Source organism: Ranitomeya imitator, chromosome 3, assembly GCF_032444005.1.
Source record: "Ranitomeya imitator isolate aRanImi1 chromosome 3, aRanImi1.pri, whole genome shotgun sequence".
Classification (NCBI taxonomy): Eukaryota; Metazoa; Chordata; class Amphibia; order Anura; family Dendrobatidae; genus Ranitomeya; species Ranitomeya imitator.
In genome coordinates this window covers 407,651,350-407,671,845 of record NC_091284.1, presented here as the reverse complement: position 1 = coordinate 407,671,845, position 20,496 = coordinate 407,651,350, and the positions used below count along the sequence as shown (strand labels likewise).

At 42.4% G+C, this 20,496-nt stretch overlaps 1 protein-coding gene across 1 annotated transcript in view; it reads left to right on the top strand.

The window, feature by feature from the left end:
• RRAGC (Ras related GTP binding C) overlaps positions 1 to 13,804 on the top strand; it is a 37,170-nt gene extending 23,366 nt beyond the window's left edge. Inside the window, exons 5-7 of the mRNA XM_069757117.1 lie at positions 9,946 to 10,088; positions 10,694 to 10,842; positions 11,603 to 13,804. Coding sequence (XP_069613218.1) covers positions 9,946 to 10,088; positions 10,694 to 10,842; positions 11,603 to 11,754 — 444 coding nt within the window. The 3' untranslated portion in view covers positions 11,755 to 13,804. The remainder of the gene's footprint in view (positions 1 to 9,945; positions 10,089 to 10,693; positions 10,843 to 11,602) is intronic.
• The last annotated feature ends 6,692 nt before the right edge of the window (positions 13,805 to 20,496 follow it).

Genomic DNA, 20,496 nt, shown 5'->3' with positions numbered 1-20,496 from the left:
CGCGCAGGGAGGGGGCTCCCTGCGTGCTTCCCTGAGCCCCCCGCAGCAACGCGATGTGATCGCGTTGCTGCGAGGGTCTCCTCACCTCCCTCCCTGCTCGAGCCCCGGATCCAAGATGGCCGCGGATCCGGGTCCTGCAGGGAGGGAGGTGGCTTCACAGAGCCTGCTTAGAGCAGGCACTGTGAAGGCTGCAGCGCTGCATGTCAGATCAGTGATCTGACAGAGTGCTGTGCAAACTGTCAGATCACTGATCTGTGATGTCCCCCCCTGGGACAAAGTAAAAAAGTAAAAAAAAAATTTTCCAAATGTGTAAAAAAAATAAAAAAAAATATTCCAAAATAATGAAAAAAAAAAAAAAAATATTATTCCCATAAATACATTTCTTCATCTAAATAAAAAAAAAAACCAATAAAAGTACACATATTTAGTATCGCCGCGTCCGTAACGACCCGACCTATAAAACTGTCCCACTAGTTAACCCCTTCAGTAAACACCGTAAGAAAAAAAAAAAAAAAAACGAGGCAAAAAACAACGCTTTATTATCATACCGCCGAACAAAAAGTGGAATAACACGCGATCAAAAGGACAGATATAAATAACCATGGTACCGCTGAAAGCGTCATATTGTCCCGCAAAAAAAGAGCCGCCATACAGCATCATCAGCAAAAAAATAAAAAAGTTATAGTCCTGAGAATAAAGCGATGCAAAAATAATTATTTTTTCTGTAAAATAGTTTTTATCGTATAAAAGCACCAAACCATAAAAAAATGATATAAATGAGGTATCGCTGTAATCGTACTGACCCGAAGAATAAAACTGATTTATCAATTTTACCAAACGCGGAACGGTATAAACGCCTCCCCCAATAGAAATTCATGAATAGCTGGCTTTTGGTCATTCTTCCTCACAAAAATCGGAATAAAAAGCGATAAAAAAATGTCACGTGCCCAAAAATGTTTTCAATAAAAACGTCAACTCGTCCCGCAAAAAACAAGACCTCACATGACTCTGTGGACCAAAATATGGAAAAATTATAGCTCTCAAAATGTGGTATTGCAAAAAATATTTTTTGCAATAAAAAGGGTCTTTCAGTGTGTGACGGCTGCCAATCATAAAAATCCGCTAAAAAACTCGCTATAAAAGTAAATCAAACCCCCCTTCATCACCCCCTTAGTTAGGGAAAAATAAAAAAAAATGTATTTATTTCCATTTTCCCATTAGGGCTAGGATTAGGGTTAGGGTTAGGGCTAGGGTTAGGGTTAGGGTTAGGGCTAGGGCTAGGGTTAGGGTTAGGGTTAGGGCTAGGGTTAGGGTTAGGGCTAGGGTTAGGGCTAGGGTTAGGGCTAGGGTTAGGGCTAGGGTTAGGGCTAGGGTTAGGGCTAGGGTTAGGGTTAGGGTTGGGGCTACAGTTAGGGTTGGGGCTAAAGTTAGGGTTAGGGTTTAGATTACATTTACAGTTGGGAATAGGGTTGGGATTAGGGTTAGGGGTGTGTCAGGGTTAGAGGTGTGGTTAGGGTTACCGTTGGAATTAGGGTTAGGGGTGTGTTTAGATTAGGGTTTCAGTTATAATTGGGGGGTTTCCACTGTTTCGGCACATCAGGGGCTCTCCAAACACGACATGGCGTCCGATCTCAATTCCAGCCAATTCTGCGTTGAAAAAGTAAAACAGTGCTCCTTCCCTTCCGAGCTCTCCTGTGTGCCCAAACAGGGGTTTACCCCAACATATGGGGTATCAGCGTACTCAGGACAAATTGGACAACAACTTTTGTGGACCAATTTCTCCTGTTACCCTTGGGAAAATACAAAACTGGGGGCTAAAAAATAATATTTGTGGGAAAACAAAAAGATATTTTATTTTCACGGCTCTGCGTTATAAACTGTAGTGAAACACTTGGGGGTTCAAAGTTCTCACAACACATCTAGATAAGTTCATTGAGGGGTCTAGTTTCCAATATGGGGTCACTTGTGGGGGGTTTCTACTGTTTAGGTACATTAGGGGCTCTGCAAACGCAATGTGACGCCTGCAGACCATTCCATCTAAGTCTGCATTCCAAATGGCGCTCCTTCCCTTCCGAACCCTCCCATGCGCCCAAACGGTGGTTCCCCCCCACATATCGGGTATCAGCGTACTCAGGACAAATTGGACAACAACATTTAGGGTCCAATTTCTCCTGCTAACCTTGGAAAAATACAAAACTGGGGGCTAAAATATAATTTTTGTGGAAAAAAAAATATTTTTTATTTGCATGGCTCTGCGTTATAAACTGTAGTGAAATACTTGGGGGTTCAAAGCTCTCACAACACATCAAGATGAGTTCCTTAGGGGGTCTACTTTCCAAAATGGTGTCACTTGTGGGGGGTTTCTACTGTTTAGGTACATTAGGGGCTCTGCAAACGCAATGTGACGCCTGCAGACCATTCCATCTAAGTCTGCATTCCAAATGGCGCTCCTTCCCTTCCGAACCCTCCCATGCGCCCAAACGGTGGTTCCCCCCCACATATCGGGTATCAGCGTACTCATGACAAATTGGACAACAACATTTAGGGTCCAATTTCTCCTGCTAACCTTGGAAAAATACAAAACTGGGGGCTAAAATATAATTTTTGTGGAAAAAAAAATATTTTTTATTTGCATGGCTCTGCGTTATAAACTGTAGTGAAATACTTGGGGGTTCAAAGCTCTCACAACACATCAAGATGAGTTCCTTAGGGGGTCTACTTTCCAAAATGGTGTCACTTGTGGGGGGTTTCTACTGTTTAGGTACATTAGGGGCTCTGCAAACGCAATGTGACGCCTGCAGACCATTCCATCTAAGTCTGCATTCCAAATGCCGCTCCTTCCCTTCCGAGCCCTCCCATGCGCCCAAACGGTGGTTCCCCCCCACATATGGGGTGTCAGCGTACTCAGGACAAATTGGACAACAACTTTTGGGGTCCAATTTCTCCTGTTACCCTAGGGAAAATACAAAACTGGGGGCTAAAAAATAATTTTTGTGGGAAAAAAATTTTGTTTTATTTTTATGGCTCTGCATTATAAACTTCTGTGAAGCCCTTGGTGGGTCAAAGTGCTCACCACACATCCAGATAAGTTCCTTAGGGGGTCTACTTTCCAAAATGGTGTCACTTGTGGGGGGTTTCAATGTTTAGGCACATCAGTGGCTCTCCAAACGCAACATGGCGTCCCATCTCAATTCCTGTCAATTTTGCATTGAAAAGTCAAACGGCGCTCCTTCCCTTCCGAGCTCTCCCATGCGCCCAAACAGTGGTTTACTGCCACATATGGGGTATCAGCGTACTCGGGACAAATTGGACAACAACTTTTGAAGTCCAATTTCTTCTCTTACCCTTGGAAAAATAAAAAATTGGGGGCAAAAATATAATTTTTGTGAAAAAATATGATTTTTTATTTTTACGGTTCTGCATTATAAACTTCTGTGAAGCACTTGGTGGGTCAAAGTGCTCACCACACCTCTAGATAAGTTCCTTAGGGGGTCTACTTTCCAAAATGGTGTCACTTGTGGGGGGTTTCAATGTTTAGGCACATCAGTGGCTCTCCAAACGCAACATGGCGTCCCATCTCAATTTCTGTCAATTTTGCATTGAAAAGTCAAACTGCGCTCCTTCCCTTCCGAGCTCTCCCATGCGCCCAAACAGTGGTTTACTGCCACATATGGGGTATCAGCGTACTCAGGACAAATTGGACAACAACTTTTGAGGTCCAATTTCTTCTCTTACCCTTGGAAAAATAAAAAATTGGGGGCAAAAATATAATTTTTGTGAAAAAATATGATTTTTTATTTTTACGGTTCTGCATTATAAACTTCTGTGAAGCACTTGGTGGGTCAAAGTGCTCACCACACATCCAGATAAGTTCCTTAGGGGGTCTACTTTCCAAAATGGTGTCACTTGTGGGGGGTTTCAATGTTTAGGCACATCAGTGGCTCTCCAAACGCAACATGGCGTCCCATCTCAATTCCTGTCAATTTTGCATTGAAAAGTCAAATAGCGCTCCTTCCCTTCCGAGCTCTCCCATGCGCCCAAACAGTGGTTTACTGCCACATATGGGGTATCAGCGTACTCAGGACAAATTGGACAACAACTTTTTGGGTCCAATTTCTCCTGTTACCCTTGGTAAAATAAAACAAATTGGAGCTGAAGTAAATTTTTTGTGTAAAAAAGTTAAATGTTCATTTTTATTTAAACATTCCAAAAATTCCTATTAAACACCTGAAGGGTTAATAAACTTCTTGAATGTGGTTTTGAGCACCTTGAGGGGTGCAGTTTTTAGAATGGTGTCACACTTGGGCATTTTCTATCATATAGACCCCTCAAAATGACTTCAAATGAGACGTGGTCCCTAAAAAAAAATGGTGTTGTAAAAATGAGAAATTGCTGGTCAACTTTTAACCCTTATAACTCCCTAACAAAAAAAAAATTGGTTCCAAAATTATGCTGATGTAAAGGAGACATGTGGGAAATGTTACTTATTAAGTATTTTGTGTGACATATCTCTGTGATTTAATTGCATAAAAATTCAAAGTTTGAAAATTGCGAAATTTTCAAAATTTTCGCCAAATTTCCGTTTTTTTCACAATTAAACGCAGGTACTATCAAAGAAATTTTACCACTATCATGAAGTACAATATGTCACGAGAAAACAATGTCAGAATCACCAGGATCCGTTGAAGCGTTTCGGAGTTATAACCTCATAAAGGGACAGTGGTCAGAATTGTAAAAATTGGCCTGGTCATTAACGTGCAAACCACCCTTGGGGGTAAAGGGGTTAAAAAAAAAAGAAAAATATGACTTACTGAAACCAGTGAGGTAATTCCCGTCACTGAATAATATCCAACATGTCCATTGGCAATGAAAAGCTTCGATGTGATTATCACGTGCAATCATGTTTTCCATTTTCAGTATACAAGGTGGGCCATTTATATGGATACACCTAAATAAAATAGGAATGGTTTGTGATATCAACTTCCTGTTTGTGGCACATTAGTATATGGGGGGGGGGGAAACTTTTCAAGATGGGTGGTGACCATGGCAGCCATTTTGGATCCAACTTTATTTTTTTCAATGGGGAGAGGGTCATATGACACATGTGTAAACTGAGGAACAGGACCCTCAGTTTACACAGATTATTATGTTCAGTGATGAGGCAAACTTTTTTTGCGTGGGCCATTTATATGGATACACTTAAATAACATGAGAATGGTGACGGTTTTCTTGCGTAGGGAGTCTTGCATTGAAATCTGCTGCAATGACCCGGGTACTGCTTTCACCAGACATTAACAGTTTTTATCCGTTCCTCACGTGTTAACCTCTGCGACATGTCAATGCCTGTAAACAAAGAGAAACTTGTAAATACCTCACAAAAGAATAAAGTTCTGTTAAAACCAAGCACACCATTGTTTTCTTGTGAAATTCTCAATAAGTTTTTGTCACATGACCCTCTTCCCATTGGAAAAAATAAAGTTGGATCCAAAATGGTCGACTTCAAGATGGCCGCCATGGTCACCACCCATCTTGAAAAGAATGAAGGAAGTTGATATCGCCAACCATTCCCATTTTATTTAGGTGTATCCATATACATGGCCCACCCTGTATTGTTAGAGGTTCTCCACTACTAGGACAACCCCTTCTCATACCACACGCTTGGCCCCAATTTAAGTTAAATAGCTTATACTCCCCCTCACATGCTGACGCATTCTCGGGGCTCTCGTGAGCCCGACACCCAATCAGTACAATTTGACCATGAACAGATAGGGCTGCGGCTGATCTCACGCCTTCTTGTTCTATTTGTATGAAGGCCCGGCCAGTGACAGCCAGCACTGATTGGACGCTGGGCTCATGTATCATAACAACCACATGAGATCCCCGGAAACACGCATGCAGACACTGCTGGAACGGTGCTGGCACGAGAGGTGCGTATAAGCTCTTTTTATTTTTTCGGGGCCAAGCATTTAGAACAATAAGGGGCTGTCCTAGTATTGGACTGGCCCTTTAACCTCTTTCACTCATTCGACCAGAGTAAGGAGTTTTTGTGGATTTCTAGTGACATGGAAAAATGTGCTTAACAGCTGTTAGAACGTGCCTAAGAATATCTTTTGCCTTTTGAGATTGAATCTGGAGTAATGGAAGGTAGGCCTATTTGGGGGGGAAGGTGTGACTCTATCAGTGACACTGTTGTACAGTGACCATATTGAATTCCATAAACCACAAACGATGGGAATTCCCACCATACATGTAACATGGACCTGGCTACACCACCAGCACAAGTCAAACACAGAGGGGAAGGTTAGGGTTGATGGAATAGCTTCTAATAGCTTATCCGAATAGCTATAGTGCTTCCTAAATAGCTGCATGTGTCACACCTGTGTGACAGTCACCACGCATGCATGGAGTACCTGTGTGTTCGGACTGTCACACAGCCGAGACACATGGAGCTATGGAGCCGAACCGCTGATTATCAGGAGCTCTCCAGCTATCCAAGTTCCCATGCAGCTATTCAATGATCCCTGGGGAAGATCCTATGTAGCACAGTGGGATAAAGGTAGAAGGAAGATTACAATGTCAGGTGACAGCTTTTAAGGTACCGTCACATTAAGCGACGCTGCAGCGATATAGACAACGATGCCGATCGCTGCAGCGTCGCTGTTTGGTCGCTGGAGAGCTGTCACGCAGACCGCTCTCCAGCGACCAACGATGCCGAAGTCCCCGGGTAACCAGGGTAAACATCGGGTTACTAAGCGCAGGGCCGCGCTTGGTAACCTGATGTTTACCCTGGTTACCATTGTAAATGTAAAAAAAACACAGTACATACTTACATTCCGGTGTCTGTCCCCCGTCCTCAGCTTCCCTGCACTGTCTCAGCGCCGGCCGGCCGTAAAGCAGAGCGGTGACGTCACCGCTGTGCTTTACGGCCGGCGCTCAGTCAGTGCGGGAAGCTGACGGCGAGGGGACAGACACCGGAATGTAAGTATGTAGTGTTTGTGTTTTTTTTTTTTTTTTTACATTTACAATGGTAACCAGGGTAAACATTGGGTTACTAAGCGCGGCCCTGCGCTTAGTAACCCGATGTTTACCCTGGTTACCAGTGAAGACATTGCTGAATCGGCGTCACACACGCCGATTCAGCGATGTCTGCGGGAGATCCAGCGACGAAATAAAGTTGTGGCCTTTCTGCTCCGACCAATGATGGCACAGCAGGATCCAGATTGCTGCTGCGTGTCAAGCACAATGATATCGCTAGCCAGGACGCTGCAACGTCACGAATCGGTAGTGATATCGTTGTTAAGTCGCTCAGTGTGAAGGTACCTTTATACACAGCTGATAACACAGGATCCGCCAATCACATTAGTTGGTGTCACTGCTCCCTCTACCTTCACACACGCTCATTAGATGTGCAAGTGTGAAAACTGCAAGATTTTTAATACTGCTCGTAATATAGGAAAAAATAGGTAGAAATAAGGGGGGGGGGGGGAATAAGTTTTTGTTTTTTTTTAAATTTTTTACATTAAGGTCTTTTCCTGATGCCACATTCCTTACAAGAGGTAACAGTGATGCGATCAGAGGCTGCTCCAATCGCATCAATTAATGTAATGCAGCCAGCACCTGCACTATACCTGTTCCATATAGCGATAGGGCACAATTGCTGCACTTGTACTGTGGCCATCACTAAAAGGGTTGATGATGATAAAAATATGCAATAGACGGACAGTTGTTTGCTGCTGCTGTCCTGCTTTGTCTGCCACTTACAAGTCCTATTTTGCAGCAACTGCATTAATGGACCTTTTTTTATGGTTTATATTCCCATTGTTGGAATGGTGATACAAGTCTGAAAGCGTTGCAAACTTAGGATACCAGAAAATGTCCCATGAAAATGAGGCACATGGTTAAAATTCTGTGTTGGAAAGTTCTACCAGGCCGTGCATTAATATTGTTGCTGATTTACGTATGAAGTGATGGCAACTTTCTATCTTTAAGAAACACTAAAAGAAATCAAGAACAAAAAAATGTGGTAGTCAGTAATGGTTACTTTTTTTTTTAACCAAGCATAGGGGAAAAAATTATGGAATCGTTCAATTATGAGGAAAAAATTATGGAATCATGAAAAACAAACAAAAAAACACTCCAACACATCACTAGTATTTTGTTGCACCACCTCTGGCTTTTATAACAGCTTGCAGTGTCTGGGGCATGGACTTAATGAGTGTCACACAGTACTCTTCATCAATCTGGCTCCAACTTTCTCTGATTGCTGTTGCCAGATCAGCTTTGCAGATTGGAGCCTTGTCATGGACCATTTTCTTCAACTTCCACCAAAGATTTTCAATTGGATTGAGATCTGGACTATTTGCAAGCCATGACATTGGCCTTATATGCCTTTTTGTCAAGGAATATTTTCAGTTTTTGCTCTATGGCAGGATGCAGTAACATCTTGAAAAATGATTTCATCATCCCCAAACATCCTTTCAATTGATGGGATAAGAAAAGTGTCCAAAATATCAACATAAACTTGTGCATTTAATGTAATGACAGCCATCTCCCCAGTGCCTTTACCTGACATGCAGCCCAATATCATCAATGGCTGTGGAAATTTGCATGTTCTCTTCAGGCAATCATCTTTATAAATCTCATTGGAACAGCTCCAAACAAAAGTTCCAGCATCATCACCTTGCCCAATGCAGATTTGCGATTCATCACTGAATATGACTTTCATCCAGTCATCCACAGGCCACGATTGCTTTTCCTTACCCCATTGTAAACTTTGTTTTTTTCTGTTTAGGTGTTAATGATGGCTTTCATTTATCTTTTCTGTATGTAAATCCCATTTCCTTTAGGCGGTTTCTTACAGTTTGGTCACAGACGATGACTCCAGTTTCCACCCATTCGCTCCTCATTTGTTTTGTTGTGCATTTCCTGTTTTGGAGACATATTGCTTTAAGTTTCCGGTCTTGACGCTTTGATGTCTTCCTTGGTCTACCAGGATGTTTGCCTTTAACAACCTTCCCATGTTGTTTGTAATTGGTACAGATTTTAGACATGGCTGACTGTGAATAACCAACATCTTTTACAACATTGCTTGATGATTTACCCTCTTTTAAGAGTTTGATAATCCTCTCCTTTGTTTCAATTGACATCTCTCGTGTTGGAGCCATGATTCATATCCGTCCACTTGGTGCAACAGCTCTCCAAGGTGTGATCACTCTTTTTTTTTTTTTTTTTTTTTTTTTTTAGATTCAGACTAACGAGCAGATCTAATCTGATGCAGGTGTTTTGGGAATGAAAATTTACAAGGCGATTCCATAATTTTTTTTTTTTTCCCCTCAGAATTGAGTGTTTCCATAACTTTTCCCCTATGTTGGTTAAAAAAATTAACCATTACTGACTACCACATTTTTTTTTTGTTCTTGATTTCTTTTAGTGTTTCTTAAAGCCAGAAAGTTGCCATTTGAAATGATTTTAATTTTGTGCCATGTCTGTGATCTGCTTTTTTTTTTTTTCCCCTACAAAATTATTCAACTGAATGAACATCCTCCAAGGCCAGTGATTCACTTTTTTTCGTCTTGAAAGTTTTGGAGTGCTGCCTTCATTTTTCTTCTGTCTAAATTGGGCAAGTATTGGACTTTTTGCCTGGGAGGCCTGGCAGCCGCCAGAACTTATTGTGCTGTTCCCTTTTTTCTGATAGATATGTCATACATGTTTTTAAGGGCGTCATGATTTTTTTTTTTTTGTTTGTTTTATTAGTCCTTCTCCATTGCTTACCATAGCGATGGCTGATGCGCATTAGAATATCGATACTTTGCCATTTAATTTTTCATTCTATCTGCAAACGAAGATTTGTTTGCCATTTGTGGGGGCATATGTTAATTGTGATTTTTCTAGTATATTTTGCGTGCGAATGCAATGCTTACCTGTCTCCTTTTTTTTTTCTTTCAGAATTCTGGCATTGAAAAGGCTTTCTTATTTGATGTGGTCAGCAAGATCTATATTGCAACGGACAGTTCTCCTGTAGACATGCAGTCCTACGAGCTGTGCTGTGATATGATTGATGTGGTGATAGATGTATCTTGTATATACAGGTAAATGTCCATGTCTGGTAGAACCTTCAGGTATAAAAAAACCCTGAGCGAAAAACAACCAATGTTAGTTTTCTTTAACTTTTCTTATATGTAGAGGAAATACAACAGGGCCCTTTTCTGAAATAGATGATGCCCTATTGAAAAACCACCCCATAAGAATGTCAGAAGATGTATAGGTGCAGATTACAACGCCTCGGCTTGTCAGTAGGTCCACAGAAGAAAGACCATTAAATGCTATGTGTGGGCCTGGCTCTAAGCTTGTGCTTCTCTCTACTAGTCCGAATAGTGCGAGATTGGTATTTACAGCAGGGCCTGGTAACTGATGACTATCCTGGCTTCAGCCCTCTCGCCCACACACCCTTCTATTGGTTTTTGCATAGCCCTACAGTAGACTGACCATACTTATGGGTCTTGTTCTATACAATATGTATAAAGGTTGATGGATGGCATTGAATGCTTAGCATTTTGGAGGAAAGGTAGGTCTCCTTTACGGTCAGTGGAACAATCTCCATATTCCGCTCTCCTATTCCTACAAGTGAAGCATTTCTACCTTCATGTCTAATGTGTGTGTGTGTGTGTGTGTTTTTTTTTTTTTTTTCTTACAGCTTGCATGCTGAGTGTAACGGGACTGCATATGACAAGGAGTCTATGGCGATTATCAAGCTCAACAACACCACTGTTCTCTATTTAAAAGAAGTTACAAAATTTCTGTCTCTTGTCTGTATTCTTAGGGAAGAAAGCTTTGAGAGGAAAGGTAAGCATATTGCCGTACGGGAGACATCCAGGTCTATATTGCAGCACAACTAAACCTTAACCTCTTGAATCGCCACTTTGGTGTATTCATCACTCCTCTCTGGGTGGAGATGGGCGCTGACTGTTGTATATAAGCATACATGCCAACCGGTCTGATGATATGGTGGTAGTGCTCCCCGTGTGAATACTCCAGAGTATACACTGTATAGTGTATTAATTTAATTTTCGGGGGGCTAATAAATCCGATCCATCACCATCATCTTGCAATAGACATGATGGTGTGATAATATTAGAAGTTGTCCTCCATTGAAAGGGTAGTCCGACCATGGGTCATATCATCAAATCAGTGGGGTCCAACACCTGACACGTCCACCAATAATCTGTGTTTGCTCTGGCAATTTAAAACCTTGTAGGTGTAACATCTGTTGCGGCGCTCCTTTTTTCCTACATAAATGCTGTATTGCACTAGCTGGCATTGGCTGCTACACTCAATGCTCCATTCAAATTGTTGATACCCATCTACTAAAGGAACAAAAATTATCCGATCAGTGGGGCTAATGATCGACGAGCTTAAATGTAGATGCGTCATCAAATGCAGACATAAAGATATAGAAGTGATCTCAAAATTCAGTTTGTGTCTAACATTAAAGTTTAAGTTTTTAGCATGAGAAAAATTTTAGTAAGTAGAGTTTGTAATAATAAAGCCCCCAAAAAGGCCTTCTTCAATAAATAGGTGATGTATATTTTGATATCTTTTTCAGGATTAATAGACTACAATTTCCACTGCTTTCGAAAAGCCATCCATGAAGTTTTTGAGGTGGGTGCTTCCACCCATCGGACCTTCAGCCAGCAAGCCAGCAGTCCAAATCTCAATGCAGTGACTCACAATGGCACACCTGCAAACGCCATCTGAACGACAACCTTGTGAACTTTCCGACCAGTAGCCCACGTGCTCTTCCCACCAAATGGAGTGCGTCACTTGTGACAAGGCCAGTGCAAGAGATACCGGATACTACAGACAGAAGGAACCTTGTGGATTTCCATGGTCTGCTGTTCACCATCCTTTAAGTGTCTGATCATAGTGACATATTTGCATTGCCGCCATGATTCAACCCCTTTTATATTTTAATAGGATCATTTTGGTTTGGATTTGTTTTCTTCTGTTAAATGTAAAAAAACTGTGTGCATGTGAGAAGCCGCATGCCATCTCACCTGGTTCATATACTTTTTTTTTTTTTTTTTTTTTTGGTTTATGACGACTTCATTGCAGTTCTATTGCCATAATTATCAAACTTGGGAATTACAAAATACCTGGGGTTGCCTGGTTCACAAAACGCAACCTCCGAACCTGAAAACATTCCAGAAGGAGGTGTTCTCCTGCTCTGCTTGAGATGTAGACCGGCATAAATCCAGGGAAGTGCATCATCCTATAGGAGGAGGACCTTCTGAAGAAATGCTCATACACTGGGAAGCGGCACTTTTTGCTTCCCGGAGACAATTGGAAATAACTAGGATTCTATTTCAGTAGTGTTTCACTGTATTGCTTAGTCAGGTGCACACCTGTATACACAAAGTCAGATAATCTTTAAACTTGCAGTTCTTCAGCTTAATTCCAAATGCCTTTTTGGGCTGGTGCCTACATAATTTTTTTTGTTTTTTTTTTTTCTTTATTTGATTACATAGATTGTTGTGAAATAAAGCGCACAGTAAGCATAGGGTGCCATATTGGTCATGAATTTGACAGTTTTTGTTTGCTTTCTGTGATTTATATAATGTACAGTGAGGTGTAAGCGGATTATATTGAGAGCTGCTAATGGCCGCACTGATTCTTGAACTACATGGAGATGTTTAAAGAGTTTCTTTACCTAAAAGAGAAGTGTGGCTTGAGTACTGACCAGAATCCTTGGCACCTGTTAACTCCATGCCAGGGCTTTGTGTATGAGCTATCCTCCTGATAATGCCAGGCTGGCTGGTACAGATGCGACCTGTAACCACCAGCCTGTCGGGCGAAAGTTGGCACTGTGACTGCTCAGGAGGTGCAGAGCATCAGCAGTCAAGCTATGCCATTCCTTATTCTATAAATTGCAATATTAACATGTTTTCTCAAATTATTTGAAATAAATAAATCTTTTTGGAAAACCGCTTTTGTGGTACGCCATTATGGGTTGCTCTGCTCCTTCCTGCTAGTTTGCCTGTCATAAGCACTGAATTGGGTGTGGTATATGGGACTCGCGCTGTAAATGTCCTGCCTGTACCTTTATTGGTAAGTTAACCCTTTATTCAGTAACACTACTCTTCCATTAACCACAAATCAAATACGGTAACCTGCACATCTTTTTATGTATTTTTATGTTTTTTTTTTTTTTTTTTTTTGCTTGCTACTTGTTGCAGCTTATACTTCGGATTCCTCTTCTGCTTTCTTCAATCCACTGGTGTACTCTAGTATGGTGGTTATTCCATCACGTTGCACCTCTTGCTGTACCAAAGGCCCTTTCTTGCTGGATCAGTCTGTAACAAAGTGCCACTGTAACATGTCTGTATATGAACTTTTACGCTGTGTGCTTGACTAGAGTGCATTCTGCAAATGATCAGTGATTTGGTGACTATGGACCGGAATGAAAGCCTACAGAATATGTTGGGGGGGGGGGGAAAGCTTATATATTTATATTGTTTCATTGAATAATGTATAATAAGGGTTATTAATAAACATATTTACTCATGGAAGCATTTCCTAGTCCCAGATCTCATCCAGCCTTCACCCTTTTTAGTGAAACAAGATCTGTGGTCAAGTATCTTTTGTGAAGAAGTCCGGTAATCACATTGCCTTGTGTCTCTACCAATATGTACATTTGGCACCCTTTGGTTAAGTGACTCGCTTAAAGGGACACCATCATAATATATATTTTAAAATTTTTGATCTTAGATATTAACGTAAAACAAAAATAATAAAATTGGAATTTTGATGGTCTGTTTAATCAATCTTCAACTTGATACTTCCATGTTTCGAGACTTGTGCTTCACCCATCATCGATTTAAAAAAAAAAAAATACAAAACACAAATTAATGGGATCAGTCTGGTTGACTCATTCAGTCCGTTTAACTTGTTGTGGAAAAACTGGTTAAGCAGTGAATCCTTCTAATGGCTTACTAATATTATAAACCTGTGCCTTTTACATGATAATGTCCCTTTAACAGATGTTCACGGCTGCCACTCAAGGCAAAAGAGCACTTTTGTTATGCCCATTGCAGGGGTGTGAGGGGCTGGGGCATAAATGAAGCGTTTTTAAGGTTAAGTTCCCATGATGAGATTTTGGTGAGGTTTTTGACCCTATGAAGTTTCACTGCTCTAAAATTGTGGTGCCATACAGTTCCAGCAAAGTGGATTTATAGAAATCTCAAGCCTACTGTGCCTTCAAATCCACAACTTGTCTCTTATGGGTACGTGGAGTTTTATGCGTGAATTATGCAACATCAAAAACTCAGGCCAAGTTTCAACAATGGAGTATTTGCTTAAGGGTATGTGCTCACAATCCGGAATTGCTGCAGTTTTGGCACAGCATATTTATGCAGCGTCCAGATGTGACAGTATAGTGGATGGGATTTGTAGAAATCCCATGTCCACTATGCGTGCATGCGGATCAGCCGTGCACACTGACTTGGGCGCATCTTTCTGGACCGCAGCATGTCAATTTCTCTTGTGGAAACGCTAGTCTCTGCAACAGCGATTTAATCAATAGAATGTATTGAATGCGGTAAATCCACACGGTTCAGTGATCACATGCACATTCACCTGCGTTCAATAGAATACCGCGAACATACACTGCGTCCAAAGTGCTGCTACTTCTGGATCCTGGGAGTGGAGCCCAAGGGGTTTTTTTTCTCTACAAGTGGTTAGGGTTAAGTGCCGTCCGCGATCCTGGAGTAACGATCCGGAACTCCCTATGATCGCAGGTGACAACTACTAATGACTGTCCAATTAGCCAATTTTACATATACTTAGGAAAGGAGAAATACATTAACCTTCCACATGCGTAATACAATCAGTTATAACTGTCCTGCTGAGCTTGTAATATTATATCGCTAGACCGCAATAGTAGATAGGGACTAGTGATGTTATGTTACCTATTGAGTGCAGCCGTATGGAGATCCCGGAGCTGGTGGACTACTTGCGTCGGGTTCAGCTGGCTGGTCTGCGCATCTAGAGATCCACTCTGTCAGGAAGCTGCTTCCGTCCGTTGGGAAGGTAAGTGTGCGGGTGCCAGCCTCAATCGATATCGGCGGTTTTGGGCACTGCAGGTGAGGGCTGTGGTGGTAACGTGTAGCGCCAGAGACGTCCCGGCCGGAGGCGTCCCTGGATACACGTGAAAGAATGGCCGACACTGCGAAGCAGTGAGTGACGTCACTGGCCTATGGGGCCTCAGTGGGATCAAATCTAACCTACGCGTTTCAAAGTGACACGCACTCCTTCGTCAGGCGTCCCTGGATACACGTGAAAGAATGGCCGACACTGCGAAGCAGTGAGTGACGTCACTGGCCTATGGGGCCTCAGTGGGATCAAATCTAACCTACGCGTTTCAAAGTGACACGCACTCCTTCGTCAGGAACCCTGACGAAGGAGTGCGTGTCACTTTGAAACGCGTAGGTTAGATTTGATCCCACTGAGGCCCCATAGGCCAGTGACGTCACTCACTGCTTCGCAGTGTCGGCCATTCTTTCACGTGTATCCAGGGACGCCTCCGGCCGGGACGTCTCTGGCGCTACACGTTACCACCACAGCCCTCACCTGCAGTGCCCAAAACCGCCGATATCGATTGAGGCTGGCACCCGCACACTTACCTTCCCAACGGACGGAAGCAGCTTCCTGACAGAGGGGATCTCTAGATGCGCAGACCAGCCAGCTGAACCCGACGCAAGTAGTCCACCAGCTCCGGGATCTCCATACGGCTGCACTCAATAGGTAACATAACATCACTAGTCCCTATCTACTATTGCGGTCTAGCGATATAACTGTCCTGCTGAGCTTGTAATATTATAACTGATTGTATTACGCATGTGGAAGGTTAATGTATTTCTCCTTTCCTAAGTATATGTAAAATTGGCTAATTGGACAGTCATTAGTAGTTGTCACCTGCGATCATAGGGAGTTCCGGATCGTTACTCCAGGATCGCGGAAGGCACTTAACCCTAACCACTTGTAGCGCGGTACTCTCTATTTGTTTGTATTGGTCTTTTATTCTTGGTTGTCGGATTGGGCACATCATCCGACGGAGGTACCAGCAGCACTTGTATAGCTTACATTCATAGTTATAGCGCCAGTGTATTTTTTCATTAACGGGTTTTTTTTCTCTACTTTATGAAGTACCTAGAAGTGTCTGCAGTGCTTGGCAGGTGGTGCCACTTGGCTCACAAGTAGTTTATTCCTTTTGTTGCCCATCTCTACAGCTTATTTTTGCTGCTAGCATTTGCTGTAGGTGGAATTGAAAATTAAGGGGCACGTTTTCCATGGTTTATCTCCACCCTCACTATTGTTTTTACAGCTACCTGCATGCACCTAAATTAACAATCTGCTTCACAGCATGTGAAACGTACCCTTTCCAAAGGGAAGAGGGAACATAAAGGAGCATTTACGCTGCAAGATTATCGTGACAGTGCATTATTAAACAGAGCTCTGTTCACGATTACACGGCAATTTACAGGCTGCCAATCACCCAATGAAAAAGCTAATTGGTCGTTCATCGGGTGAATTGATCTTTTGTGCAGCACAATAGGTCAGCGTTCTCGATGATGTATTATTCTGTGTAACCTGGACTCACACTGCTGAGAACCATGGCGGTCTATATGCACTAAGCGATCTCTAGACTTAAATCACTTGGTGTGCATTATTTGCTTTGGTCTGCCTGTGTAAACATGCATACAAACAACCACAAATTTGGTAGGTTTACCTATTGGATGCTCTATAGTACTGCTGGTCGGTCCATGTAAACGGACCAGCAGTATTTTGGTAAGTAAAGAACAGTCATTGTCAGGTTGGCATTGTTAAACTGATTAAAATGCTAAAATGAAAAAGGGGAGAAATACATTTAGGAGGCCAAAATGGCACAGCGAATATACAAAACGTAGAGTAGGACTGCCTCATTATGAGAACGCCGTGACGTGGCTGGGTGGCTCAAAGAATTGATCAATTGTTTGCTAAATGTCTCTTTTTGATATACAGTTAGAAATTAATATGTGCATGTGCACTTTATGTATTGCGTTTTGACCATAAGCAGCACTGGCTTCTCCCCTTTTTCATTTTGATTAAAATGATACCTGTGGTGAAGAAATCGTTCTTGGGTAATCAGTGTTAGACATTTTCAGTTAATCAGTTGCCCAAGCTTTGTGGTGGACTCTAGGCAGAGTCCTATCTTGGTGCCGTAAGCTAGGGGAACCAAGGAAAGATCTGACCACTGGCCAGCCCAAAGCACAAACATGTTACTCGTCATAGAGACAGAAAAAGACAAACTGTGCTTTGGGGCGGCCTGTAGGCAGGTCTTTCCTTGGGTTTCTCTGGCTTAGAGCAGGAAGATGAGACTCTGCCTACAGTCCCACCCCGAAGCACTGGCAACTGATTAACTGAAAAATTCTAACTGATTACACAATTACCACAAGACTGATTTCTTCATCCCACGTATCATTTTATCAGTTCAAACACTGCCAACCTGATAGTGCCTGTAGTTTACTTAGCAAAATGCCGTGACAGCGGTTAATGTCATACCGCCTGCAACATCATCCAGCATGGCCGTTTGGCGGTGGGTCAGTATTTGTCTGGGGTGGCATATCCTTGAAAGATAACACAAACCTTGATTCCAGGGCTACACAGCAACTTTTCCAATTACACATGTTGCGCAGTCAAGTTTCCGGAGTGTCACATATACAAGTGACTGGGGTCGCATTGTGACCTCGTGCGTACTGCGACCACGAGAAGCAAGTTGCAAATAGTCGAACTTTGATTTTTTGCGATTTGCTTGTTGCAGTACCCTCGGGGTCACAGCATGCATCGTGAGCAGTACATACAGACCGGTGGGCGCCATACACCCTGATGAGCCACTTTATGAGCTGCTGTAAATTTAGTTATTTTCACTTTGATTTCCACAGTGGCTTGGAATCCAGCACTCAATTGGTGATTGTGTTTTCCACTGACCGTTTGTGTAATTCATTGAGAACAAAAATTACCTATAACTATCAGTAAAGTATTGAAACATTCATTTATCAAGATGCCTCTGATGTGTGATTTAAGTGTACACTTCAGTTTTTTGAGAAGTGTTTTTATTGTCCTTCCAATTGAATAACTTCCTCTATAAGCTGACACCGATATGGACTCATGTTTCCCGCATTAGTTGTTAAATTCTCAATCTTAGGCCTTGTCCGCAAAGTATGGATTTTCCAAATACAAATCCGTGGTAGAAATCTTGGTAGTAGTGTTTTTATGCTGGATTCCACAGACATGCACAATCTTAGATGTTTAAATGTATCAGATGGATCTCAAGTTATTTTTTATATGTGGTGTTACAAGACTGCAAGAAATATAATATATACATAATTTTTATGCACAATTACTTTTTAAACATATATATGTAATTGTGTATAAAAATTATTTATATACTGTATATGATCTGTACACAGTTACCATATTATCACATAAAGATAAGGGTGCAGGTACATAATTTATTTTTCAAAACAACAATTTGGTGCTTCTATAAAGGGGTTGCCCACTAGTAGGACAATCCCTTCTCAATCTGAGTGGTTGGCCCAGTTAAAATAAAAATTAAAAGCATAAAATAAAAACTTAGAGTCCCCTATCGCACCTGCGCTGTTCCGACGGTGTCAGCATTCATTTTCCTGGGGCTCACGTGAGATTGTTACGTGAGCCCTGATCCCCCCCCCCCCCAATCCGTTCTGGCGTCACTGTTACAGTCTTCGGACATATATGTAATCAAGAGGCGGTGAGAGGTGAGGTGGAGACTGACGCCAGCGCAGATTGGGTGCAGGACTCATGTGATGGAACAACCTTACCTGAGCCCCAGGAGAGTGAGTGTCAACACAGCTAGAATGGTGTCGGCACAGGAGGTGATGTATACAAGAGGCTATGTGGGGCTACGCTGTATATAGTGAGGCTATGTGGGGCCCATACTGTATATAGGGGGATGTGTGAGTGTTCCTACTGTAAATATGCGGCTATGTGAGGGCTCATATTGTATATATGCGGCGGCTCATTGTGTATAGGAGACTAAGGGCTCATATTGTATATATGCGACTATGTGAGGGCTCATATTGCATATAAAGAGGTTGTGGGGCTCATACTATATATGTGAGGGCTCATTGTATATATGCAGCTATGTAAAGCTCATTCTGTATATAGAGAGGTTATGTGAGGGCTCATATTGCATATAGTATACTGTAAATGCTCATATTGTATATATGCGGCTATGTGAGGGCTCATTGGGCAGCACGGTGGCTCAGTGGTTAGCACTGCAGCCTTGAAGCACTGGAGTCCTGGGTTCTAATCCCACCCTGGACAACATCTGCAAGGAGTTTGTATGTTCTCTCTGTGTTTGCGTGGGTTTCTTCCGGGTTCTCTGGTTTCCTCCCACATTCCAAAGACATACTGATAGAGAATTTAGATTGTGAGCCCCATCGGGGACAGCGACGATAATGTGTGCAACCTGTAAAGCGCTGCGGAATATGTTAGCGCTATATAAAGATTATTATTATACTGTATATATGAGGCTATGTGAGTGCTCATATTGTATATATGCAGCAATGTGAGGGCTCATATTGTATATAGAGAGGTTATGTGGGGGCTCATTCTGTATATGTAATTGCTCATATTGTATATAGGAGACTATGTAAATGCTCATTGTATATATACGGCTATATGAGGGCTCATACTGTATATGTGAAGCTATGTGTGGGCTCCTTGTATTTATGCGGCTATTTGAGGGTTCATATTTTATATAGGAGACTGTGAGGGCTCATATTGTACATAGGAGACTAAAGGCTTACATAGTCTCCTATATACAAAGTGAGGGCTCATATTGTATATAGAGAGGTTATGTGGGGGCTCATACTGTACATAGGAGATTGCGTGGTCTCTTACGGTATATAGGCGCCTGTGTGTGGGCTTATACGGTATAAAGGGGGCAGTATGTGGGCTGATACGGTATATAGAGGGGCTGTGTGCGAGCTCATATGGTATATAGGAACCAAAAAAAGGTAACCCACTAAGCAATATATTTAAAATAATAAATCTTTCTCCAGTCACCTTCCACGACAGCAGTATCGGAGGATGTCTCCCCGCCCTAATAGGGGACAGGAAAGAAAGAAGTTAAATACCCCTTCCCTTCCTGCAACTACCAGTGCTTTTCCTGTCCCCTATGGGGCATGGAGAGGTTCCAGATAGTGCTGCCGTGGCCGGCGATCTGGAGCGCTGTTACCTATATGGGCCGGGCAGTCGAGTTCTGGGGCTCAGCTCTCCTCCGGTGACTGCTCCCATCTCCGCGTGACTTGGCACCCGTTATCCCGTCTTTTCTGCACCTCACGGGGTAAAGCAGGGCGGTGAAGTGCAAACAGGGGTCCTCCTGTCACTCTCCGGCATTCTCCTTCCTCCTCGCTGCTG